A 17,836-nucleotide genomic window follows, 5' to 3' on the forward strand; every position below is an offset into this window, starting at 1 on the left:
ATTGTACGTTGGTGAGCTTGATATCAGGAGGGGGAAAGTTATTGGAATGTATGTGCAGGAACTGGATATATACTTCCTTAGATAGATGTCGACTGATTAAGGATAGGCAGCATGTGTTTGTGCGTGGTAGGTCACGTCTAACCAAACTTATCGAGTCTCACGAGGATGTTATCAGGAAAGTGGATGAAGGCTGTTGCCTACATGGACTTTAGCAAGGCACGCGACAAAGTCTCATATGGGAGCTCAAGAAGGTTCAGTCACTCAGCATTCAAGATGAGATAGTAAATTGGATGAGTCAGAGGTTTTGGGAGAAGTCAATGATTGCCTCTCTGACTGGAGACCTGTGACTAGTGGTGTGCCACAGGGATTGGCGCTGGATCTATTGTTGTTTGTCATCTATGTCAGATATCTGGATGATAACATGGTTAATTGGATCAGCACACTTGTGGATGACACCAAGATTGGTGGTGACGTGGACAGTGAGGACGCCTATCATGGCTTGCAGAGCAATCTGGACCCACTGGAAAAAAATGTGTTGAGAAACAGAAAAAGGAATTTAATGCAGACAAGTGTGAAGTGTTGCACATTGGTAGGAACAAGGTCTTACACAGTGACTGGTAGGGCTCTGAGGAGTGCTGTAGAGGGAAGGGATCTGGGAACACAGGTCCATAATTCACTGAAAGTGGTGTCACCGTTAGATAGGGACAGAAAGATTTTGTCATGTTGGCCTTCAGAAATGAAAGTACTGAGTACAGAAGATGAATGTTATATTGACGTTGTGTAAGACATTGGTGAGGCCTAATTTGGACTATTGCGTCGACTGTACCTCTTCTTAGAGATGCTGCCTGGCCTGCTGCGTTCACCAGCAACTTTTATATGTGTGTTGCTTGGACTATTGTGTGCAGTTTTGGTCACTTACCTACAGAAAAGATGTAAAAGAGGTTGCAAGAGTTCAGAGAAGATGCACAAGGATGTTGCCACGTCTGGAGGACTTTGATTATAAGGAAAGATTGAAAAGGTCCGGCCTTTATATGAGTGAGGTTGATGTTCTGGAGCCTGTTGATATTAAGGGAGAGGAGGTGTTGGAGTTGTTAAAATACATTAGGAGAGATAAGTCCCCGGTGCCTGACGGAATATTCCCCAGGCTGCACCACGAGGCAAGAGAAGAGATTGCTGAGCCTCTGGCTAGGATCTTTATGTCCTCATTGTCCACGGGAGTGGTACCGGAGGATTGGAGGGAGGCGAATGTTGTCCCCTTGTTCAAAAAAGGTAGTAGGGATAGTCCGGATAATTATAGACCAGTGAGCCTTACGTCTGTGGTGGGAAAGCTGTTGGAAAAGATTCTTAGAGATAGGATCTCTGGGCATTTAGAGAATCATGGTCTGATCAGGGACAGTCAGCATGGCTTTGTGAAGGGCAGATCGTGTCTAACAAGCCTAATAGAGTTCTTTGAGGAGGTGACCAGGCATATAGATGAGGGTAGTGCAGTGGATGTGATCTGTATGGATTTTAGTAAGGCATTTGACAAGGTTCCACACGGTAGGCTTATTCAGAAAGTTAGAAGGCATGGGATCCAGGGAAGTTTGGCCAGGTGGATCAAGAATTGGCTTGCCTGCAGAAGGCAGAGGGTGGTGGTGGAGGGAGTACATTCATATTGGAGGATTGTGACTAGTGGTGTCCCACAAGGATCTGTTCTGGGACCTCTACTTTTTGTGATTTTTATTAATGACGTGGATGTGGGGGTAGAAGGGTGGGTTGGCAAGTTTGCAGATGACACAAAGGTTGGTGGTGTTGTAGATAGTGTAGAGAATTGTCAAAGATTGCAGAGGGACATTGATAGGATGCAGAAGTGGGCTGAGAAGTGGCAGATGGAGTTCAACCTGGAGAAGTGTGAGGTGGTACACTTTGGAAGAACAAACTCCAAGGCAGGGTACAAAGTAAATGGCAGGATAGTTGGCAGTGTGGAGGAGCAGAGGGATCTTGGGGTACATGTCCACAGATCCCTGAAAGTTGCCTCACAGGTGGATAGGGTAGTTAAGAAAGCTTATGGGGTGTTAGCTTTCATAAGTCGAGGGATAGAGTTTGAGAGTCGCGATGTAACGATGCAGCTCTATAAATCTCTGGTTAGGCCACACTTGGAGTACTGTGTCCAGTTCTGGTCACTTCACTATAGGAAGGATGTGGAAGCATTGGAAAGGGTACAGAGGAGATTTACCAGGATGCTGCCTGGTTAAGAGAGTATGCATTATGATCAGAGTTTAAGAGAGCGAGGGCTTTACTCTTTGGAGAGGAGGAGGGTGAGAGGAGACATGATAGAGGTGTACAAGATAATACGAGGAATAGATAGAGTGGATAGCCAGTGCCTCTTCCCCAGGGCACCACTGCTCAATACAAGAGAACATGGCTTTAAGGTAAGGGGTGAGAAGTTCAAGGGGGATATTAGAGGAAGGCTTTTTACTCAGAGAGTGGTTGGTACGTGGAATGTACTGCCTGAGTCAGTGGTGGAGGCAGATACACTAGTGAAGTTTAAGAGACTACTAGACAGGTAAGTGGAGGAATTTAAGGTGGGGGCTTATATGGGAGGCAGGGTTTGAGGGTTGGCACAACATTGAGGGCCGAAGGGCCTGTACTGTGCTGTACTATTCTACGTATGTTCTATGTTCTATGTAGGGATATGGGAGTAGAAAGTTTAAATAGTTCAGCACAAACAAGATGTGCCAAAGGGTCTCATTCTGTGTTGTACTTTTCTATGACTGTGACAAGAACCTGAAATAATACTAATATTCACTCTAATTCCTTTTAACAGAGCAACCATTCATGTCAGCAGCAAATGCTTACATGGTGTTAAAACTGTGGCACTTTAAATTAACAGTGCAGAAAAGAAAATCCCAGCTGCAGGTCAACAAAGGCTATTTGTGTGAGAGTGTTTGAGTTACTGTGAAGCCAGACACCCATGTAGCTCAGTGGGAACAGGGAATAATACCAGTGGAGAGAGTCAAACTGATCCAAGTCACAGATTTGAGATGGCAGAAATGCCCCATTCTTCTAGAGACAGGAAGAGCATCAGAGAGTTTAATTCCAGATACCAGATACCATTTCATTCCAGGTACCAGCACCGTGCCCAGTTAGAAGATGATTTCTATATCCAACTTGGGTTGACCCTCACTGTAACAGTGTGATGTCAGATCACACCCTGGCAACTAAAATGATCTCATCTGAAATGTTTTCCTTCACCCATTGATGGATTTTGTAAATCTTTTTACAGGTTAAATAATACAAGGAATTTGTCTGTGGAAATCTTGGACACAGCACACCAGTTTTGCTGTCTCTGTCCAGATATTTAAGAAGTGGAGCAAGGGAACCACTCGATCATCCTTCCTGCTCAGACTGTGGGGAGGGGTTTACTCGATCACCTGACTAACTGACATGCCTGTCACTTTACACATGGGGAGAGGCCATTCACTTGCTCAGACTGTTGGAATGGATTCCCTCGGTCATCTCATCTGAAGGTACATCAATAAGTCCACACTGGGCAGAGGCTGGTCATCTGCTGAATTTGTGGGGACGGATTCACTCGGTCATCTGGCCTCATGGCTCACCACCGAGTTCACACTGGGGAGAGACCGTTCACCTGCTCAGTCTGTGAGAAGAGATTCACTTACTTTTCCGACCTTCAGAGACACCAGCGAGTCCACACTGGGGAGAAGCCATTCACCTGCTCAGAATGTGGGAAGGGATTCACTCGGTCATCCACCCTACAGAGTCACCAGCGAGTTCACACAGGGGAGAGGCCATTCACCTGCTCAGTCTGTGGGAAGGGATTCACTTTGTCATCTCAGCTACTGAGACACCAGTCAGTTCACACCAGGGAGTGGCCATTCACCTGTTCAGACTGTGGGAAGGGATTCACTCGGTCACCTGACCTACAGGTGCACCAGCGAGTTCACACTGGAGAGAGGCCGTTTACCTGCTCAGTCTGTGGGAAGGGATTCACTCGGTTACCCGACCTACAGAGTCATCAGCGAGTTCACACTGGGGAGAAGCCGTTCATCTGCTCAGAATGTGGGAAGGGATTCACTCAGTCATCCAACCTATTGGCACACCAGTCAGTTCACACAGGGGAGAGGCCATTCACCTGCTCAGAATGTGGGAAGGGATTCACTCAGTCATCCCAACTACTAGCACATCAGTCAGTTCACAGTGGGGAGTGGCCGTTCACCTGCTCAGAATGCGGGAAAGGATTCAGTTGGTCATCCCAACTACTGGCACACCAGTCAGTTCACACTAGCGCGAAACTGTTCACCTGCTCTGTCTGTGGGAAGAGATTCACTCGGTCATCCTACTTACAGAGTCACCAGCGAGTTCACACTGGGGAGAAGCCGTTCACCTGCTCAGAATGTGGGAAGGGATTCACTCAGTCATCTGACCTACAGAGTCATCAGCGAGTTCACACTGGGGAGAAGCCATTCACCTGCTCAGAATGTGGGAAGGGATTCACTCGCTCATCCCACCTAAAGAGTCATCAGCGAGTTCACACTGGGGAGAAGCCATTCACCTGCTTAGAATGTGGGAAGCTATTCACTCAGTCATCCAGCCTACTGACACACCAGTCCATTCACACAGGTGAGAGGCCGTTCACCTGCTCAGAATGTGGGAAAGGGTTCAGTCATTCATCCAAACTACTGGCACACCAGTCAGTTCACACTGGGGAGAAGCCGTTCACCTGCTCAGTCTGTGGGAAAAGATTCACTCGGTCATCCAACCTACAGGGTCATCAGCGAGTTCACACTGGGGAGAAGCCGTTCACCTGCTCAGTCTGTGGGAAGAGATTCACTCGGTCATCCTACCTACAGAGTCATCAGCGAGTTCACACTGGGGAGAAGCCGTTCACCTGCTTGGTCTGTGGGAAGAGATTCACTTGGTCATCCCACCTACAGAGTCATCAGCGAGTTCACTCTGGGGAGAAGCCGTTCACCTGTTCAGAATGTGGGAAGGGATTCACTCAGTCATCCAACCTACTAGTACACCAGTCAGTTCACACAGGGGAGAGGCCTTTCACCTGCACAGACTGTGGGAAGAAATTCACTCGGTCATCCAGCCTACAGAGTCATCAGCGAGTTCACACTGGGGAGAAGCCTTATACCTGCTCAGACTGTGGGAAGAGATTCACTCATTCATCCACCCTACAGAGTCACCAGCGATTTCACACAGTCTAAGCCGTTCACCTGCTCAGACTGTGGGAAGAGATTCACTCGATCATCCTACCTAAAGAGTCATCAGGGAGTTCACACTGGGGAGAAGCCGTTCACCTGCTCATTCTGTGGGAAGGGATTCACTCAGTCATCCAACCTACTGGTACATCAGTCAATTCACACAGGGGAGAGGCCTTTCACCTGCACAGACTGTGGGAAGAAATTCACTCAGTCATCCAGCCTACAGAGTCATCAGCGAGTTCACACCGGGGAGAAGCCTTATACCTGCTCAGAATGTGGGAAAAGATTTACTCAATCATCAGCCCTACAGAGTCACCAGCGAGTTCACACTGGGGAGAAGCCGTTCACCTGCTCAGAATGTGGGAAGAGATTCACTCAGTCATCCCGACTACTGGAACACCAGTCAGTTCACAATGGGGAGTTGCCTTTGTTATGAATCCGGAGGTTTTGTTTGCTGTGGACTGTCATTTTAAGAGAGAGATTTAGAAGGGGAATCAGTCCAACTTGCAGCTTGTTTACATCACTCGCAGCTTGTTTAGTTTTAACCGAGGACATAGACACTCAGAGTCAGACAGAGACGAAGGAGAAAAAAATGGAAGGATCGAAAGAAAGGAACTAGTGGCCAAGGGTCACTGTTTAGAACTTTCCTATGCCCACAAGGGTGGGTTAATTATTGATTCAGTGAACATTGAATGTGTGGTTGTCACCTTGTTCGATCCATAGGAGTGGATCGGATTTGGGGTATCCTGTGAAGACCACTTATGTCTTATGTGCCTGGGTGTGATCTGGTAATTCACTTGAAGATGATACCCCTTGTGACAAGTCACTTTCGTTGATAATTCGTATGTGGATTTGGAACGACAACGGATAAAATCTACAGCGACTGTTCTCTCATTTTACCACCGTGGAATTCGACATAATTGCCTCCTCTCGACATTTACCCTGGACTACAAATACCTCTCTCTCATCACCTATTCCCTGGATGAACTGAAGTTTCATACTTTACCATCTCAAGACGCCAAGCATTGTTTCCCCCGAGCTCAATAGTTTGGGAGTTATATTTACATACACATATATGCACATAACACTGTTCACTTTTGTTTATCTTGCTGAAGTTACTATCTTATAAGTAGACACTAATAAAGATAGTGGTTTTAACATCAGAACCAGACTCCAGGTTGTAGTCTATTGCTGCTGGTTCATTTCTAAAACGTAATGATTCGTAACAAAATTGGGGCCTGCATCCGGGATATGAACTAATTTGGGTGTATATTGATTGATTAATTATCAATTTCATTGGGGAAATCCCTTTTGATTTATTTTGTGTGTGGAAAATCAGCAGCAATGGATTTTGATAGATTTCTGGAAGCACCAACCTCTGAGGCATTACAGGACGCCAGATGGATTGAGTTGTTGTATATTGCTAAAAGGTTAAAACTTGCTAAGGTGAAGTCGACAATGAGGAGGGCACAGATGCAGAGGATAATAGTTGAACATTATGTATCTGAGGGTGTGTTTAAAGTGGAAGTGTTGGAACTGTTCCCTGAAAATAAACCTAGTGAGCTTGAGCTCCAGTACAAGTTAGAAAAATTAAAGATGGAGGCTGTGGAAAGACAAAGGCAGTATGAAGATAGATGAAGGCTGTTTGAGGCTGAAGAGGCAGAAAAGCAGAGAGAAGAAGCAGAAAGACAGAGGGAAGAAGCAGAAAGACGGGCTGTTCGAGTTAGAAAAGATAGAGAGACTGTAGAAAAGGCTTCTAGCCTTAGACTTTGGTGATAAGTTTGAGGCCAGTTGAGAAGTTAAATTGTTACCTCCATTTGATTAGGCAGAGGTTGATAAATACTTTGCATTTGAGAAGGTTGCTCAGAGTTTAAAGTGGCCAAAAGAGGGTTGGCCTATTCTCTTACAAAGTGTAATTAAGGGGAAGGCTCAGCAAGCCTATTCTGCTTTGACAGTTGATAAAGCAGCTGATGATGACATAGTGAAACAGGCTGTGCTCAAAGCTTACGAGTTGGTCCCAGAAGCATACAGGCAAAAGTTTAGAAATTTGAGGAAATCCCTGAACCAGACTTGTATGGAATTTGCTTATGAGAAGTTTGTGTGGTTTGACCAATGGTGCACATCTAAGAATGTAAATTATGATTTTAACAGCTTGAAAGAGTTGGTTTTAATTGAAGAATTCAAAAGGTGCATCCCTGATGACATAAAGACATACTTAAAGGAAAGGGATGCTGTCACTTTGCAAGAGTCTGCTAGATTAGCAGATGAGTTTGTTTTAACTCATAAGGTTAAGTTTACCCTGAATAAGAGCTTCCAAGAGAGTAGCACAGATAACCAGGGTAAACCAGAAATTAAAGCTGGGATTAGTAACAAGAGTGAGCATGAAGGGAAGCAGATGAAGAAGAAATATTCTGGTCTTACTTGTTACGATTGTAAGAAGGCTGATCATATGATGCCTAATTGTTCCGTCCTGAAGAAGGAAAAGGAGGCAGTCCCAAATGCCTGTGATCAGTATGCTGAAGCACTTATAAACCCACAGGGTCCTGAGCATTCTGTTGAGGCTCAGTAATGGACTGAGAGGTCTGACCGAGTGAAGAAGTTATTCGATCATTTTATGTCAGATGGGTTTGTATTAGTAAAGGAAGGGTCAACCTCGGTACCAGTGAAAATTCTTCGAGATATTGGGACTTTTCAGTCACTTATATGAGAGAGCGTTCTAAAGTTTGGTGATGAGACTGACATTGGTGAGGTAAATCTTATTAAAGGCATTGGGGGCAGCATGGTTTCTGTGCTGTTGCACAGGGTAACTTTACAGTCAGGGTTGGTTTCAGGACCTGTTAAGATAGGATTATGTTCCAGTTTACCGGTCGAAGATGTTACTTTGCAGTTAGGAATGACCTGGCAGATGGTAAAGTTGTTCTTGCAGTGCAGTTGACAACTGAGCCAACCACTAACAACCCACAGATGGATTTTAACATTTATCCTTCCTGTGCAGTAACTCAAAGTATGGCTAAGAAGTCTGCCAATGCAGAGGTTCTGTGCAGCATGATTCTGATACCCATGACAGCCAAAATCGGGATTCAGGTTATGATGACTTGTCACAGACTTTTCTGCCTTCATTCTTTCAACAGGATTCAGGTAGTAAGTCTGATGAAAAAGATTTATCCCTGTCTAGGAAGGAGTTTATAGCAGAACAGAACCAAGACCCTGGGATAGAAGCTTTAAAAGAATCAGCTCTCTCAGATGATGAGATTAAGAAAGTGCCAGTTGACTGTTATCTCAAGGATGGAGTGTTATTGAGGAAGTGGAGGCCACCTGCTATACCTGTGAGTGAGGAATGGGCAATTGTTCACGAAGTTGTAGTTCCTAAAGTTTATAGGACTAAAATTTTAACTTTGGCCCACAGTATGCCCTGAGGGGTCCATTTTGGAGTGAATAAAACTAAACAGGATTATGAAAGAATTTTACTGGCCTAATTTGAGGAAAGAGGTTGTGACCTTTTGTAGAACCTGTCACACTTGTCAAGTTGGGTGTAAACCTAATCAAGTCACCCCAGTGGCCCCACTCCGGCCTATAGCTACATTTGGCGAACCCTTTTCTAAAGTTATAGTGGATTGTGTTGGTCCATTGCCAAAGACTGAATCTGGCCATCAGTATTTGCGAACTATTATGTGTACTGCATCAAGATACCCAGAGGCAATATTTCTCAGAAATATTAAAGCTAAATCTGTGGCGAAGGCTCTTCCCAAGTTTTTTACTTTATTTGGTTTACCTAAAGAAATCCAGTTTGATCAAGGAAGTAATTTTACATCTGAATTGTTCCAGCAGGTAGTTTATGAACAAGGAGCTAAACAAATTACATCGTCTGAGTACCATCCGGAATCACAAGGTGCTTTAGAAAGATTTCATTCTACCCTCTAAACAATGATTAAGACATACCGTGTTGAAAATGGAAAAGACTGGGATGAAGGAATACATTTGTTTTTATTCGCAGTAAGAGAGTCGGTACAGGAATTACTGGGTTTTAGTCCTTTTGAACTTGTATTTGGTCATAGAGTGAGGGGAACTTTGGCCTTGTTAAAGGAACAGTGGATTGATGGGGATGTACATGTTAACTTGTTAGACTATGTTTTGAAGTTCAAAAATAAAGGGTCTTGGACTGAAACGTCGACTGTACCTCTTCCTAGAGATGCTGCCTCGCCTGCTGCGTTCACCAGCAACTTTTATGTGTGTTACACCAAGAGCAATCTGACAAATGTGTTATAAAGCTACAGTATCACATCCTTGCTCTGAAAAGCTAACATTACAGTTGTTATCCTTTATCAACTCAATCTGCAAGCAAACCTTTTGGGACTCCTGCTCAAGGACTCCCAAGTACCTATGCACCTCTGATTTTTGAATTTTCTCCCTTTTTTTGTTTCTTCGCCCTTATTCCTTCTACCAATTGTATGTGACCGTACACTTACATACACTGTATTTCATCTGATACTTCGTTGCGTGTTCTCCAAACCTATCGAACTCCTTCATGCCGAAGGAAATAAAATGGCTTAAAGGAACTGACCTTTTGAACACTGCACAAACCTTCCTGATCTTGCAGCGGCTATCTCAGATGCAGGCCATTATTCCTGAATGAAGATTCAATAAGGTCGATCCTTTATAAAACCGCTAAACGACACCAACTTTACTCAATCCTTCGTGTTCTCGTACTTCAGTAAGGTCTTCACTCTCCAATACTAGACTGTAAAGGTAAATCAAAGGTGCAACACACAAAACTGGCAGCGATTGGTGAAACTGCTGGCACAGCGATATCACCTTACAATAGAATGTATAACTCCACTTTAAAACGAAACCTCGGCATGAGAAGAATACGCAGCATGTCGGACTAACTGACGAATTAAACAACGAATCAACTGCAACACAACAGGGGTTTCCCCTTTTATATACCTGTAGGGAACATGTCATCACGTGACGTCACACTAGTGGGAAAATTACATCACCCCACCATCAAAAGACCATTACATCACGCTCACAAAATACTCAGTTACATCATCGTCATAAGACAAGTCACAAGATACCCACGAGGCATGTAAGACCTTCCTGCAAAAATGGAAAATTTTGGTCTTTAATGAGAAAAATAATAACTATTTACAAAAAAAATACAAATCTATAAAATCTACAACATACACAATATACACAGTATTATCATACAGCACCTTACAAACTAATATACAGTAGGAGTATTAGAAATATTAAAATACCTTTACAGGAAATACATTACCACACCATAAAAAAATTACATTGTACATTCAACATCTAGATAGACAGTCAGCAATCACGATATCTTTGCCTTTAATATGAGTTATCAAAATATTATACTCCTGCAACATCAAACTCCAATTCAGTAACCTAATTTTGTTTTTCATCTTACTCAAAATCACTAACGGATTATGATTGGTGAAAACTATGAGTGGTTTCTGAGTTGTACCAACATACACATCAAAATGTTGTAAAGTCAAAACAAGAGATAATAATAATTCCTTTTTTATGGTTGAATAATTTCTTTGATGCTCATTAAATTCCTTAGAAAAGTAAGCTATTGGACAATCAGCCTGATTACCATCATCCCTTTGAAGTAACACTGCTCCTGCAGCCTCATCACTACAATCTACAGCTAATGAAAATGGGGTTTCAAAGTCAGGTGACCTGAGCACCGGTTTGTGACATAGCATAGTTTTCAATTTATCAAAGGCCTCTGAACAAGGCTCTGTCCAAACATAAACTTTTCAGTTTTCTTCAAGGGATTAGTTAACGGTAATTTACGGTAATATCCTACCATTCCCAAGAATCTTCTGAGAGTCCTTTTACCAGTTGGAATTGGTACCACTAAAACTGCCCGAACTTTTGCCTGAACAGGAGCTAACTTACCCTGATCCACAACATAACCAAGGTAGGTCACAGTGACATGACCAAATTCACCTTTAGCTAATTTAATAGTTAAGTTAGTTTTTGAAAGCTTTTCAGATAGTTTCTCCACCTCAGTAATATGGGCTTCTGAAGTATCATTTCCTGTAACTAAATCATCAGTATAGGCATCTGTATCTTTTAACCCATGAATCACAGAATTAATCATCCGCTGGAAAGTACGTGGTGCGTTCTTCATCCCAAAGGGAAGAACATAATATTCATATAACCCGGATGGGGTTACAAATGCAGAAATCTCTCTACTTGTATCCGTCAATGGAACACACCAATAACCTTTTACCAAATCAATCTTTGTAAGGAATTTCGCTTTTCCAACTTTGCCCACACAATCATCCACTCTAAGGATAATACGCATCAGTTTTCGTCACAGCATTCACCTTCCTGGAATCCGTACAAAACCGAATACTACTGTCTGGTTTAGGCACCATAACACAAGATGAACTCCAATTCGAATTAGAAGGTCTAATAATATTATTCTCCAACATATACTTAATTTCATGTTCAGCAAGTTCACATTTTTACATGTTTATCTGATATGGATGTTGCTTTATGGGTTTGGTACCTCCAACATCTACATCATGTGAAGCTACTGTGGTTCTTTTAGGAACGTCTGGAAATAAATCCCTATATTTAAGAATTGCTTCATCTGCTGCCTCTGCTCCAGCTGTAAATGAACGAATTTTTCATCAAAAATTTCCAGAATTGTTGAGTTTGGTTATCTGGCAGAAATAATGTTGGGTTTAAAATGAGTTACAGATGAATCATCCATTAAGTTCCTTGTGGGATCAGACTCATTATTATTGACCACAACAGGCATACTAGTGGACTGTTTCTCATAATATGGTTTATCATATTTATATGACAAAGCTGTATTGGCCTTCTTCGATCTGGTGTTTTTAAATCACATAATCCACATCATTAACTTTAGATATAACCTCATAAGGACCATGAAATTTAGCTTGTAAAGGGGTTGTTTGCACCGGGAAAGGAACCAACACCTTATCTCCGGGCTTAAATGACCTCATTCTAGCTTCCTTATCATACCAAGGATACATTTTATCCAGAGCCGATTTCAAATTTTCCCTAGCTAAGCTATAAGCTTTATGTAATCTTTCTTTAAATTTTAAAACATAACGCAGCAAATTAGTATGTACCTCATTTATTTATCCACTGTTCTTTTAACAAGGCCAAATGTCCTCTAACTCTTTGCCCAAACACAATTTCAATAGGACTAAAACCTAGGGATTCCTGCATTGACTTCATACCTTGATGGCCACCCAAGGGCATACTATGAGCCAAAGTTAAAATCTCATTCCGATAACCTTTAGGAACTACTACCTGGTAAACAACCTCCCATTCTTCACTTGCAGGAATCATTGGTGATCTCCACTTCCTCATTAATACTCCCTCCTCAAAATAATATCCCGCTGGCACCTTCTCAATTTCACTATCTGGAAGAGCTTGTTCCTTTAATTTGATAATCTCAGGATCTTTAATCTGCTCTGCTACCATCTCCGTCCGAGACTGAGACAAATCTTCATGGTCAGCCTTCCTACAAGAATCTTGATCAAACAATGACTGTAAGAACGTTTCTGACACATCCTCAAAATTCGAACCCCGAGGTGATCAGTCATGGTAGCAGACCCATTCTGCACATCAATCTTTTTGGCCATAGCTTGGATTACAACATAAGAAGAATCCGTGTTAGAATCCACCTTTGGTTCCTCAGAGACGGGCTTTATTGTCAAATGCACTTCAGGAAAAACTTGTCCATCTGCTAAGTAATTTCCTAACAATAGAGAAACACCATTCACGGGTAAACTGGGTTGTGGTCCTACTTTAACAGGTCCTTTAACTAACCCTGACCTTAAATCTACTTTATGCAAATGTACAGGCATAAGGGCACTCCCAACACCTCGTATATAGTTCACCTCACCAATGTCAGACTCATCACTAAACTTAGAACACTGTCTAACGCAAGTGACTGAGAAGCTTCAGTATCCCTAAGGATTTTTATTAGCTTTGGAGTGGATTCCTCATTCAAGGATACAAGTCCTTCGGTTATAAAATGATCATATCCCCTCTTAACTTGGTCAGACTCTAACAAAGCTTCATTCGAATTTTTCGAACCCTGTGGATTTACAGGTGTTTCAATATGTTGCACACAAACATCTGGGACCGCCTCCTTCTCCTTCTTCTTCAATCAGAAACAGTTAGCTATTACGTGACCAGGTTTCTTACAATAATTACAAATAGGACCAAGATGTCTTTCCTTCACATGTTTCCATTCATCCGTACCTTTCTCACCAACTTCTGATTTAATTTCTGGTTTACCTTGACTCTCTGTGCTATTTTTCCTTTTAAAAGTTCTACCCGGAGGAAATTTACACTTATGGATTAGAACATACTCACCTGCTAATTTAGCAGACTCCTGCAATGTAGCAGCGTCCCTCTCATTTAAGTATGCCCTTACTTCAACGGGGATGTTCCTTTTAAATTCCTCCGTTAAAATAAACTCGTTTAAGTCATTATACTCTCCATTCACATTTCTAGAAGAAACCCATTACTCAAACCACACAGATTTATCGTAGGCAAATTCCGCATAAGTTTTTTTTCCACGGATTTCTTCAAATTTCTGAATCTTTCTCTATAAGCTACCGGAACCAGTTCATGCGCTTTTACTATATGCTGCTTCACAATATCATAATCAAGTGTTTGCTCAGCAGTTAAAGCTGCATAAACTTTTTGTGCTTTAACTTTAATTACACTTTGTAACATCACAGGCCATTTATCTTTCGGCCACCCTGAAATCAGAGCTTCAGTTTCAAAATGTTGGAAATATTTATCCACTTCTGTCTTATTAAATGGAGGAACTAATATAACTTCCCGACTAGCAACAAATGGGTTTCCTAGGACCAGAGGATTGATTCTCCATCTTTAATTTCTCCATGGCTAGCTCAAATTCCCTCTGTTTATCTGTTTCTCTTTCTTCAAATTCGCCTTTGCTATAAGCTTCTCTTTCGGCCACCTCCGCTTTAAATAATTCCAACTTTATCTGTTCAATATGTAATTGCATTTCTAGATTACTCATTGGAATCATATCTAATACTTCTTTATCAAAACCACCTGAATTTAAATAATATTCCACTATTTCCCTTTGAATTACTGGCTTTGTTGTAACCTTCGAAATACCTTTAAGGTCCAGCCTTCTAGAAATCTCGGATACATCATCCCTTTTGGCCTTCACTAATAGCTCCGGGTTTGGGGATGCCATAAACTCATCAATATTCATTGCTGCCGAATACCACCCACAGACCAATCAAACAAAAGAATCGGGTATTTCCCTTTTCCACATCAGGTTGATAATTAAAGAAACACTTAGCCTCAAAATCGGAACATATCACAGACGAGCCCCAATTCTGTCACGTGTCCAGCAACACTGAATATAGAATTTAGTCAGGTTTTACAAACAAACATTTATTAAACTCTGCTGAACAATAGCGAAAAGTATTCAAACGACTAACTTAACCGGAAGTTAACCGTTGTACGGCAACTCTGGAACAGTTCTTAAAGTGGTAAATTCAAAAGTTCAAGTGATTTATACAGTCGGTACGGAGAGACTTCTCTGGAAACGGATTTCTTCCAGGCGTGACGTTACTGCTGATCCCGTCCAAAGGATTCACGACGAAGGAAATAAAATGGCTTAAAGGAACTGACCTTTTGAATGCTGCATAAACCTTCCTGATCCTTCAGGGGCTCTCTCAGATGCAGGCCACTATTCCTGAATGAAGATTCAATAAGGTTGATCCTTTATAAAACCGCCAAACGACACCAACTTTACTCAGTCCTTCGGGTTCCCGTACTTCAGTAAGGTCTTCACTCTCCAATACTAGACTGTAAAGGTAAATCAAAGGTGCAACACACAAAACGTGCAGTGATTGGTGAAACTGCTGGCACAACGATTTTACCTTACAATAGAAGGTATAACTCCACTTTAAAACGAAACTGCGCCATGAGACGAATATGCAGCATATCGGAGTAACTGATGAATTAAACAACGAATCAATTGCAACACAATAGGGGTTTCCACTTTTATATACCTGTAGGGAACATGTCATCACGTGACGTCACACTAGCGGGAAAATTACATCACCCCACCATCACAAGACCATTACATCATGCTCACAAGATACTCAATTACATCATGGTCATAAGGCAGTCAGAAAATACCCACGAGGTATGTAACAATGGATACAGTCTTACGATGATGGGTAAATGAAATCAGCTCAGTTCGTGTGATTGAGTTGAGCAGTGATGGAGAGAGAGAGGTGTGGTGGTTATATGAGTAAGCCGATGCCGTCGAACCTCCGTTGTCCTCCGAAATGACCTTTAAGTCACCGAATGTGACCACAAAAAGGAGACCGACTTCTGTAGTTATTAACCCAGGCAAGGATTGGATACACTGATATCTTCCCACCGGTCAGCCCTTTTCCACACTGCGAGAGCCACTGATCAATCCTCCAAAAACCCACCTTTCTGTGGGGACTACAAAGCTCATCCAGTGTGCTAAACCATGTGTGTCTGTCTAACAACCAGCTGACCTTGTGTTTATCTCAGCATGCTGAACACCAGCTGTCCATCACATAACGCCACTCTCGGTCACCATGATGACTCATGACCTGCTCATTGCTCACTCTCTCTAAATCAGCTGCACCTTCTCTCTCTCTTTAAAGGTACAGACCATAAGGGATAATTCAGGATATCGTCACACCTACTTCCCTTTTGAAAAAATTGTGATCAAAGAGCAAAATTTTTAACTGTGCATTACAAAATATAAAGCAATGCAGATGTGATTATCATGCAGTACATGACAGAATCGTATAAAATACTAGTTTCTATTTCACTTTTAAACTTACCATTTAGATAGTCAATCTACCATGATGTCGTCTTTATCTTTCCAATGCTTTGTTACAAAAAAGTCAAATTCCTGCAGAATCAGATCCTGGTATATTCAAACTGGCATTTGATCACCCATTGTCCCTTTTCCACTTCACCACAGAACAATTAACCGTCACGTGAACAGCTCACATAACTGCATGAACTTCATGCTGCACAGGTACTACCTTACCACCAATGTTTCCCAAACTAAGCCCATTCAGTGAACTTCCAAACAAGTTGTTAATTCCAAATAAGTAATTATTTTTATCTCCAACATATTTAGTTCCACAGGTTTCCATAGTAACACACACAGATGGTCCCTCCTGGTCAAAACAACACTTCAGGTTTTGTCTCTCCACACCACAAACTTGAGTTTGTTTATTTCTAAAGTCCAAAACAAACTGTAACAGACTAGCAGGCACCTTGTTACCAAACCACTGTCCCTTCAGCAAGGTCAACGGTCCTGAAACCAATCCAGACTTTAAATTTACCTTATTCAAAGGTTCAGAAACAACACTTTTCTCAACATCTTCAATAACATTTACCTCACCAATTTTCATCTCATCTCCAACTTTTAGGACACTGTCTAATACAAGTGACCGAGAATCCTCAATTTCCACTGGTACCAAGGTTAACCCCTTATTCAGTGAACCAAGTCCATCTTACACTAATGGACTGCATTCCTTTTCAACCAAGTCAGACAGCTCAGACCTTAACTGAGTTTCAACACAAGGTTCAGTACCTGTGAATCCACAGGTACTTCAACAACCTGAACACAGGCAATCGGGACAGCTGCCTGTTCTAGGCCTTCATCACTGGTCCCAGTTTCACATTCCAGGTTACCCTGATCCTCCCAGCTACTCTCTGGGAAATTCTCATCCGGAGTAAACTCAACTGCGTGGGTTACAACAACCTCGCCCGCTGACTTAGCAAGACTCTGAAAGAGTCTCAGCCTCTTTCTCATCCTCCGTCTTTAATATTTCTAACCAAAGCTGAACCTCAGCCTCAGTAGGTTTCCTTTCAACAAACATTTCCCACATATCCTCTTCAAACGTTCCCTTGGATATACGCCTGTATTAACACCTTCCTCATTCTAGTGGTCACTATAAGGTTTAACTTTTCAGCAATTCCCAACATCAGACCCCTCTTAGCATCATCCAAGTCTTCAGGGGTTTGTTCTGACATAAATCTTTCAATACTAGCCTCCATTTCTGCTGTTATTTCCTGTTTTCCCACACAAACAAACCTTCCCCAAGCAAATGGAAATTTAAAGAACCAGCTGGTGAGCAGGAGATCCCAGCGGTGCCTCCAATTTTGTTACGAACCCCATAATGGGTTTAAAGAACCAGCAGACATGGAACACACCTGGAGTCTGGTTTTGCTGTTAACTATTTCTATTTTTATGAGTAACTACGTAAAACAGTAACATAAAATTAGATAACTCAAACAGGTTAGCAAAGTTCATGCATATATAAGTGTGGAAATATATAAAAGCCAAGCTTCTTCAAGCTTAGGTGGTAATCGGATACAGTCTAACGATGATGGGTAAATGAAATCAGTTCAGTTCGTGTTACTGAGTTGAGTAGTGATGGAGAGACAGAGGTGTGGTGGTTGTTTGAGTAAACAGATGCCATTGATCCTCCATTGCCCTGTGAAATTCCTTAGAAGTCACTGAATGTGACCAGCAAAAGGAGACCGTCTTC

At 42.2% G+C, this 17,836-nt stretch overlaps 1 protein-coding gene across 1 annotated transcript in view; it reads left to right on the plus strand.

The window, feature by feature from the left end:
- Positions 1-17,836, plus strand: part of LOC140208036 (uncharacterized) — an 81,171-nt gene that overhangs the window by 17,455 nt on the left and 45,880 nt on the right. Inside the window, 2 exon segments of the mRNA XM_072276565.1 lie at positions 3,266-5,204; positions 5,206-5,645. Coding sequence (XP_072132666.1) covers positions 3,591-5,204; positions 5,206-5,645 — 2,054 coding nt within the window. The 5' untranslated portion in view covers positions 3,266-3,590.

This window comes from Mobula birostris, chromosome 13 (assembly GCF_030028105.1).
Source record: "Mobula birostris isolate sMobBir1 chromosome 13, sMobBir1.hap1, whole genome shotgun sequence".
NCBI lineage: Eukaryota > Metazoa > Chordata > Chondrichthyes > Myliobatiformes > Myliobatidae > Mobula > Mobula birostris.